The sequence below is a fragment of the Vanellus vanellus genome (genome assembly GCF_965231255.1).
Source record: "Vanellus vanellus genome assembly, chromosome: 13".
NCBI lineage: Eukaryota > Metazoa > Chordata > Aves > Charadriiformes > Charadriidae > Vanellus > Vanellus vanellus.
This window is the reverse complement of record NC_138918.1, coordinates 14,133,872-14,143,595: the sequence shown is the minus strand read 5'-3', so window position 1 is coordinate 14,143,595 and position 9,724 is coordinate 14,133,872. Positions and strand designations below refer to the sequence as shown.

At 45.6% G+C, this 9,724-nt stretch overlaps 1 protein-coding gene across 2 annotated transcripts in view; it reads left to right on the top strand.

The window, feature by feature from the left end:
- Positions 1-3,048: 3,048 nt before the first annotated feature.
- Positions 3,049-9,724, top strand: part of GABRB2 (gamma-aminobutyric acid type A receptor subunit beta2) — a gene marked incomplete at both ends in the record, with an annotated part of 168,325 nt that continues 161,649 nt past the window's right edge. For both annotated transcript variants that reach the window (XM_082489959.1, XM_082489958.1), the window contains 3 exons: positions 3,049-3,125; positions 3,255-3,346; positions 4,320-4,387. In XM_082489959.1, coding sequence (XP_082346085.1) covers positions 3,049-3,125; positions 3,255-3,346; positions 4,320-4,387 — 237 coding nt within the window. The remainder of the gene's footprint in view (positions 3,126-3,254; positions 3,347-4,319; positions 4,388-9,724) is intronic.

The window sequence follows — 9,724 nt, the reverse complement described above, 5'->3', positions numbered from 1 at the left end:
ATTCTAACATTCCCATGGAAATATGGTACTTTTCTGCCCCTGATTTTACATTGATATGTAAATCAAAAATTCCTGTAAGTCCAGCACTAAATTTTACCAGCCTTCAGCCTCAGGTTCTTGTTGATATCTGGTTCATATACAGACATGGTGAATGAAACATTTCAGTGGTGTAATGGTGAGTAATAGCAGAGACTCAGAAACAGCTCAGAAATCAGTAGTGTCAGATGTAGTCCCAAGTTAGCACTTGCAGGTGAGTTTCACAGTGCAGAATTACTGTGTTTTACCTTGAGACCTCCTGTTCATATCATGATTGCAGAAGGAAAAAAAAAGTGCTTATTATACATCTAAAGTAAAATGATTCAGTGTACAGAGTATCCACCATCTTCCTTTCAGGGCTATATTTCGAGAGGTTTGGCACTGAAGCAGACAAGCTGTGTGAGAACAGAAACCTCCACTGGTGAGCAGGGAGAGTGGCTCTAACATCAGCCACGGAACAGAAAGCTGAAAAATGGGGGTGGGGGATGGTATAATTTTTACAAATGCTTAAACGTTCTTTAACTTAGTTGTTTGGGTTTAGGGTTTTTCTTTTGAATACACAAATTATACATTTTATATTTATCACACAAACAAAACCTTGTCTGTTTCATCTGGAAACGCGTATTTTCTCCCTTTGTATAATTCCAATTGTTACAAACGTGAGAAAGTGGTGAAAATATGTCTCGGTGAATTCCCCTCAGCCCCCCAAAAGAATGCCCATACTGTTTTTTTCCTGGAAGCAAAATGCAAGCAGATACTTACTTGATCCCAAAGGCACAATGTGGTGTTTGAAAGCACTGATAGTGGGGGGAGAGGGGGGCACGATGCGTTCACCCCGCGGGGAATGCCGGCAGCGTTTGGCCAGCAGGACGGCGCGGCGGGCGGGGAGCCGCTGCTCGCCGCAGGGCGGGGGGCTGCCCTGGCCACCCTTCAGCGGCAGGTGGGTGCTGCCGTGCTCGTCGCGGGGCTTCCCCGCTCTTCAGCGCTCCAGCCAAGGTAGCTGCCTGTCCGTATTAAATGGCTGCCTGCTTTTCGGGGCTGCCGGCTGTTTTACGGGTTTGCTGTTTGTTTTGTTAGCAGCCCCGCCGTCTCTGGGGGGCAACGTCCCCCCCAATCTCCTCCAGGTGAGGCTTCATCCCACCGCTTCCCTGTCCGCCCCCACCTCAGCCCTTCCTCCCTCGCCCTTCCCCGGGAGCTGCCGCCGCCGCCTCTTCTCGCCGGGCAGCCGCCCCCTGGCCCTGCACCCCTCCCGGCTGCTCCTGCTCCCGGGCTCGGGTGCTCTCTGGGTGGGCTCGGGGCCGTGCACACCCGGGGTACCCCCGGCCCCGGCCGTGAGAGGCAGCTACCTCCGCTTTCCGCGAAGTAGAGGCGGCGGCAGCAGGCGGTAGCCCGGCCTGGGGGCGGCAGGGCAGGGCAGGGCAGGGAGCTCCGGAGCTCCTTAGACCTATGCGTGCGGGACCGAACTGTGCCGGGGAGCGAGCGGGCTCTCCACCCCGCCTGGCTCTCTGTGCAACACTCTCACCCTTATCCCCCCTCCCCCATCCGTGTGGGTTTTTTTGGTGTGTGAGGTTTTTTTTTTTTTTTTTTTTCCCCCTCCTCCACCCTCCTGCAGCGAGTTAAATATTTCTTTTGTTAATTGACACCCCAAGTGTTCCCAATCCCTTCCCCGCGTAGCCCGGGCCGGCCGAGGACGTGTGCACGCCCAGATCCGCTTGGTGAAGCAGCACAGATCCGCGGGGCCGAGCGGGGATGTGCGTGAGGAGGAGGACGTGGTGTAAAAGGAGCTGCGAGCACAAACCAGATTTGCGAGGAATAATTTAACTCCGGTGTTTGTTGTTTTTTCGGGGTTTTGTTTTTTTTTTTTTTTTTTCTTCTCTATCTCCTTTCTCTCTCTCTTTTTTCTGCTCAGGATTTAAATGTCACTCAAAGCATCCCCAAATCAGCTTTCCGTTCGTCTCCGGTTTCTTCCGAGGCATTAATTGGATCACACGCTGTATTTGAAGAGCTGGGGTGTTTTACCCACGAAGGTAAGTGGGCTTATGGACCTGCACCGGGTCTGGATGGCCGCTAAAAGCTGGACTGCCTTTCAAGGTGGTGTTTTTCTTCCCCCCATCACCGTGGCCAGGCTTAGCTCTACCTGAGGAACTTGCATCCCTAGGTTAAACGTCGGGAAAATGCGCCGGCGGGCCCGGCTGCGGGGGAGCGGGGCCGCGGGGGCTCCGCGCCCGCCCCTCAAGCACCAGCGAATGACCCGTGGGAGGCGGCGGCGGCAGCCGGCGACCCCCTCAGTCCCCAGTGCCTCTACCCCTGGCAGAGGCGCCTGGCAGCACAGTAAGGAAAGAAACAGCCTAATCCCCCCTTACAAGAAACTATTCGTCATCCTTTTTTTTTCTTCTTTTTTTTTTTTTTTTTTTACCGTGAGAAATACTGTAGGCGCCTATCTCCCCTCCTTCTCCATCCCACCCCCCCCCTCCGCCCGCCTCCGTTGCAAGTGCCGGCTCCTTTGCCCGCACCTCGCCTTGCTTCAGGCGGTTCTTTCCAGGGACCGAAAAGTGGAGCTGCCCCCCTTCCCCCACACCTGCCCCTGGCACCGTACGTACCCTGTGCATTCGCCTTTTTAACCTGGTCCCCCTCTGTCTAACCCGAGCCCGTCCAGCCTCCCCCCCCCCCCTTTAAACAAGGTTGCAAAGCCGCTGTACCCTGCAACTCCTAAAACTTCTCTCCTCGTTGTGATTTATATTCTATGCTAACAAAAAGGACAACAAAAATATACTCGAATCTCCTTTGGATTACTTTTTTTTTTTTTTTAAATAATACATTTCCTTCTTCCCCTTTAATTTTTTTCTTTTTTTTGGCAAGGAAATTTGCTCCATCTCCAGCAGCAACCACTGCTCCTTTTGATGTTGTGGTACGCCGTGCGCATGCGCTTCACATTAGAATTACTGCACTGGCCAGAATAAGTTGGATCTCTTCTCTTCACTGAAACCCTAAATCATATCAAAAGCTAAAGGGATGCTGAGAGTCCGGAAAAAGGGTTACTTTGGGATTTGGTCATTCCCTTTAATAATAGCCGTGGTGTGTGCACAGAGGTAAGTAATGAAGGTATCTCTTTGCTTTACTTTGAATCGCACTGCATGCTGCTGCTGAGAGGAACGTACAGCTTGGGTCTGAGAAATAAGAAATAATATAGTATTATTCTTTTTTTTTTTTTCCTCTAGTGTCAATGACCCTAGTAATATGTCACTGGTAAAAGAGACCGTGGATAGACTACTGAAGGGCTATGACATTCGCTTGAGGCCAGATTTTGGAGGTAATTTGACTGCTTTTGAATAAGAGAGATTACATATCCAGGCTGTGTACCTTTTGGCGTGTGTGGTTTCTAAACGTGTTATGGGTGCTGTTGCTTCGGGGGGTGTGTGGGGCCATTTTCTCAAGCTGATCCAAAGTTAAGCCCATTGTTACTCAATTTTCTTAGCACAGGATGCTCTTAATGCGATCACTTAAATCTCTTGCATATTTGTAATCGGTCCCTCATTTTGTGTGTGTGCTGCTACTTTGTTAACCTGTAATTAAACCCTTGTTTAACTGGTTTTATCGAGATGCAAATCTCTTAAGTTTACCCAACGTTTGTTCCTCTCAGCCTAATGTGCCTGTGATCACAGTTACTATTTTTGAGTACAAGATGTGCTGTTAACTGGTACAAAAATGTCATTTAACCCCCTGCGTGCTCCTACTTCGAACTAGTTTGTTTATCTCGGACGTGTTCGCTGTGGGTGTCCCCTTGCTCCCCCCCCCCTCCCGCCCCCCCGCCCGGGGCTCACTGGCCGCCGTCCCCTGGGCTGCCCCTTCCGCCAAAGAGCAGGGCTGGGGGTGGCGAGTCGGGTCGCGGCCGCGGAGGTCGGCGCCGGAGCCGCGCTTCCCGGCCTGGGGCGCGGGGGAGCCCCCGCAGCCCGGCTGGCCCCGGCCCGCTGCCCGCCCCGGTCTGTCCGGCTGCGCGGAGCGCCGCGCTGCCAGCACGTGTGTGCGCGTTACATAAAGCACCGCTACAGCGGGCGGGGGGCGCGCGGGGTGAAGCCGGCGCAAAGGCGCGTTCCCGCGGATCGGTGGGAGCCCGCTTTTGGGCGGGCGGGGGAGGGAAGGCGCGGGGACCACTTCTTGCCCTCCTCCTGACTTTTAGGATTTGTTTAAACGTCGTTTCGTTTCTACGCTTAGTCCTGCTAACTCTGGTAAGAATGAGTTAAGTTCTTGGAGATCACATTGCGGACCATCTTGTTGGTTTGCAGGTCCCCCAGTGGCTGTTGGCATGAACATAGACATTGCCAGTATAGATATGGTCTCAGAAGTCAATATGGTGAGTATTTAGGGTTTGGGGCTGGTTGCTCTCCGAGGGGGCGGCTGTCGCTTCCCCCGCCAAGGCGGAACGGTGCCCACGGGCGTGCGGAGACCCGGCGCGGCCTCCTGCCCCGGAGCGCCGCCGGGAAGGAGCGCGCCGCCTCCCAGAGGGTTGGCTGGGGACGATGGGAGGGGGGAGGCGGGAAGAGGGTCGTGTTTTCCCCCCCCCCCCGCCCCGGCGACGGAGCCGGGAGCCCCGGGGCGGCAGGGCGGGCTCCTCCGGCCGCGCTCCCGAGCCGCTGCCCGCCCGCGCCGCCTTGCTGCAAGCAAGGGCGCCCCCTGCCGGCCGCGCGCCCGCACGGCACCCCGCCGCCACCTGGCCGCGCTGCCGCTCCGCGGGGCGCCGCGCGGAGGGGTCCGCTCCCGCGCACCCGCCCGCGGGGCCGCGCCTGCCCCCGGCTCCGCCTCTTCGCGTTCGTGGGGAAACGGAGTCGAGGTTTTAGTCGATAACCTGTTTTTATGCCCTTTGTTGTTGTTGTGATATTAATTTACTGTTTTGTTTTAGCAGTACACTTTCAATTAAAAAAAAAAAAGGCAGTTTTGACTTCTGTGTGTATCCAAAGCTTACTTTTTTCTTTTTTTTTTTTGTGTGGCCTGACACTATTTTGGATGCTCATGGCTGAGTCAATGATTTTACAAGTTTAACTTTTCAAGACGTTTGTCTCACTTAAATAGTTTATCATTTGAACTGAGTGTGCTCAAATGTTGAATTTGTTCACAGCACAGTAACTCATCGCTTTCTGTTTTGCTTCCATTATCTGGGAGACTAATGAAATGTGGAAAAAATTGGAGAAGTCTCAGATTCATGCTGTAGAAGAAGCTGTTCTTGGTTTAGACCAAACTGTTTCAACACTTACTTTTCTTATTTGGAAATGTTTGGGGTCAAGTTTTGAAATTTTTGTCTTAACTTACATCTTGCTTGATTAAGGACACAGAATTTGGCCTAATACTCTTAGGGGTTTATACAAGAAGGACAAAATAAAGACACCGAAGCATCGTAGCAGTAACTGATAGGAAAAAATTGTGGGTTTGTGAAATATTTGTAATTAGTGATAGAAATTTATTGTTTGAAACAAACTTTCTGCTATTCTTGAAGTTGTAAGGAAACATCTCTCTAAATACAAATGTGATTTTAGGGATACCGATGTAGCGGTAATAATGCATTCAAAAATAGTATTTTGAAAGTTATCAGGTTTTAATATCATTCTACTATCAAAATATTTTGTTTAATTCCTCAGTGGCATCTTTGGGTTCTCAGACATGTTGCACTGAATGAATTGGCAAAAATTTGTTCTCCAACTGGATGCATTGTGTGATGTACAGGAGTTTTTTCATAATGTAAAATAGACCCCTTGGCCTAATTTGAGGATGACATTACTGGTGGTTGTACTGTGAGATTGGGAGGTCTTGGTGACAGAGAGCTTGATACTGCTCTTCTTCAAGATACTAGGAAAACTGAATAATTTCACCTTGAGCTACATTACTTGTGAAATATTTCTGAGTGGCTGAAATGGGCTTCCAAACTTTGTTTCACTAAACTTGTAATTTAGTATTCTACCTTCCAGAGCTTTAAGTGCAAAGAAAGAAAATTGCATTCTATTTCAAACCACTTGCTTTTCATTAAAAGAACTATGGGTAGGAGAGATATGGACGTACAGTTATTTCGTAGACAGCCATGAGCAGCGTGGGAATGATGAAGGTTTTCTTGATGGAACTGCATTCTACTAGGTCAGTGTTCTATCCTCGCATCTCTTCAAAACTGGAAAGTAGTGCCAAATGTTTTCTTTTCTTGTGAAAAGCCAAGACCGTGAAGATTCTTGTGAATCTTTTCTTGGTTTCTTTTGATAATTTCTAGAAATTTGGTCTCCAATTAAAGGTGATAGCATATCAGAATATTGTGATCTGACACTTGGAGACTAACTATAGAACTGAATACTATTTTTAGTATTCTGTAATCAGTTTATTGTGTTTCTATAAGGAAATATTTGACCTTTGTGAAAAAAGTCTTTTCAGACTATCTGCAGAACTCAGAGGGGGGAGCGGGGGGATCTATAGATAATTTTGTCCCACAAATCTGCGTAAAGCATTTAAGATCTGGACTTTTTTACTCTAAGCAGCTACCTATTTCTTAAAACCTCATTCGTTTTGCTTAATTTTTTTCACTTACAGTTTCAGAAGAGATTCCAAACCAAGATTATTTTCTTAATCTCCTTAACTGCAAAACGTCATGTGTAACAGTTCGTTTTACAATAATCTCTATAGCATAACAAGTATTTATGCGCCCTGGTAGGCCTGGAATAGATCAGCAGAGAGACATGCAAGCAGAGAACAAAATACTTGGTACTTAACTTTTTCCTTGCTAAGTCACTAGAATTTGGGGTAGAAACCGGGAGGAATACCATTGGATGCTAGCTGATGCAAAGCCTTCTGACATAATGAGAGACATAGAATCTTTCTCATTTATGGACCTATTTTCTGAGCCATGGGCTTGCTGTTGGTTTGCCTGGAGTCATGGCAGACACCACTTGAGATAAAGGCAAGTCATCGCCTAGGGTCACGTATTAACATTAATGGAGTCAAACTTTTGCCCGGGGAGGGAGGCTAAACGATCGTAGGTATTTAGTGTGAGATAATTTCTGTAAATTCCAATGTTAACTTACTTTAAAATTATCATCCTTACGTTCCTCTTCCAGTCTTCGCACATTCCATCTACCACGTACATTTGTGCCACTCTACAGGCAGAAGGCTTGTCTCCAGTGTCATGAAGTAAATCATGAAGTTTTTACTTTGTTGAACAGGATAATTTAAAGTCAATGTTATAGAAAGTAATTGTGCCTTTAAGATGTTCAAGAATATTATTGTTCACTTTGAATTCTTAAAGAGTAGACAAATACTTCACACTGTAACAAACTCAGTGTAACACCTGCCTTCCAAATATTCCTTGTATGCAACAGAGTTGAAACTGTAAGCTGTTTTAATCTTTTGTTGTCAGAACCTTGAACTGGCGTATATCTTAGTTTCTGAAAATGGTTTCTAAGTACTGGTACTTGTGAACATAATTTTTTAGAGCTCTGGGGAATGCACTGAATGCACATGAGAAGAGCGAGAGCTTCAGGCACTTGGGGTTGTTGACAAGTGTCATGACTATTTGGATTATTTTTTTTTTTTGTATTTTGCAAAGAAATGGTATACATTAGGTAATGATTTCGTGCAATGTGGTAATGATTACGGCTAATTCCACTCACCTCTCTGAACCAGGCCCTGCAGTACTGTTGAGTGTATGCTTTATTCTAGTTGTACTGTAGATTTTCTTAAGGTTTCCTTTACTTGGTAACAATGGAAAGCAAACGTGGAGAGATGTGAAAACCACTAAAATGGTTTTCCTGGGCTAATGAATTTGATCTTACATAAGATTAGCTGTATTGCAGTGAGTCTAATGCAATGTTCTCAAGATAGTTTCCAGGTGTTTCTTACTGTACTTGAACTTTCTTCTTAGTTTCTTTTTCCTTAGTACTAACTACTCCTTGTAAAATAGTATTTTCAGAGACCTTAATAGTTTCTTTTATTTTTTATTTTTTTTTAATTTTTTTTTTTAAATAACCAGTGCTAGCTGGGCTGTCACATTTCCACATTTTCATCTCCTTAGTTAATTATTAGAGTGGACCCCTTGACAACACAGCAACAAAGACTGTTCTCCATTCTAATTTTCTCTCCTTTTCTCCCAATAGTTCCCTCATAAACAGTTTTAAAATAATTGGTACATGTTCATTAAGAAGTACAGAAATAAATTTTCTTCCCTAGACACTACCGAAGACTCTGCATAACGTGTTGTGCATTTGATCTATCTAGATAAGACCTGGGGATTTCTATGGATCATGTCAGTCATGTGGAGGTTGTCAATGCCTTGGCTTATTCCTTATTAAATAGGTCAACATTTATTTTTTTTAAAGTTTTTTTTTCTTTCTTGGTCCGTGTCTATTCTGGGATTCTGGTACAGGATGTCTTGAAAGGAGAGAAATGTTCCATGGAGAGAGAGAGAGAGAGAGAGATATTTATTTTTTTTACCCAGGAAATATACACTTTTAGAGGTAATGGGTTGTATATTTAATTAAATATAACTATTCATGCTGTGGGTCTTTGGGGGTCTGCAGAGAAGAATCTGAACAGTTTATTTAATTTAATGTATTTGCTTGCTTATCATCGTACAGATTTTGGCACGTGGACTCAGTATGTGTCCGTGGAGTTAAATAGATACAATGGATTGATTTGTCTTAGAGTGAGCCATTAGGGTTGATTGAGTGCATGATCCTTCCATCAAGTAGGAGCTGGAGAAACAAAAGAGCTGTTATCATCTATCAGGGAAAGGTTTACTTATTAGTGTATGCCAAGTTTTACACAACAGAACTTAATAACTGCAAAGCTGAAAAAAAAGGGCTTTTTTATATTATATTTCACTTCTATATTCAAGACATGCCAAATTTGCATAAAATACTAAGCATAATATTCATAGATCAGAATATTCTCAGTCTGAAAAAGAGGCACAGCTGTAATCTGCTGATAGCCCTCTGACTTTCAGTTGCTTTTGATAATAGACACCCACTACTGGTTTTCTTAGAATATCTCCTTTTTTCTTGAGGTATTTTCAGTAGGGGACATTAACAAAGCTCAAGAGAGAGAGGTTTAGATTATGAAAACAACAGGAGTTGTGTGGTTACTTCTCAAGTAGCAGCAATTATCTTTATGTGTGAAAAGAGAAGAGATGGCTTGTGATATAGAAAAGAAATGGGGGTTAAGTGGTAAGGAAATAGGATAGAGCTGTTCCAAACAAGAACACTCAGGGGAAAAGTCCTGGTAAAGAAAAATGAAGAGAAAGAAAATCATAAACCAGGAAAAATTGTCCTATATACACTGGTACAGAAACAGGTGAGGAAAATGGTTCCTGTCAGCAATATCTTCTTTTGTCGATCCATTCTAGTTGTACGTGTTGGCTGTACGTGATCCATAGAGAGAATAAGGGCAGGACAGAACTGAAAATGCATTGAAAAGGAAATATTAGAAGTATTGGGAAGACATTGGTTCCCTAATCCTAAATACTTCCCGCTGCTAGAGACCCTTGTTTTTGTGATTTCCCCTGTGTCATGGACGCGCATGCATTTCCACACAATATCACATTTCTCTGCGGACAGTTTGAATTTGGCTCTTGCCTATTTATTGTGCTTGTACACTACTGACTTATATGAAAGTGTCTACAGAGACTCCTGTGAATGCAGAGCAGGGGATGTATATCTTAGCAGGG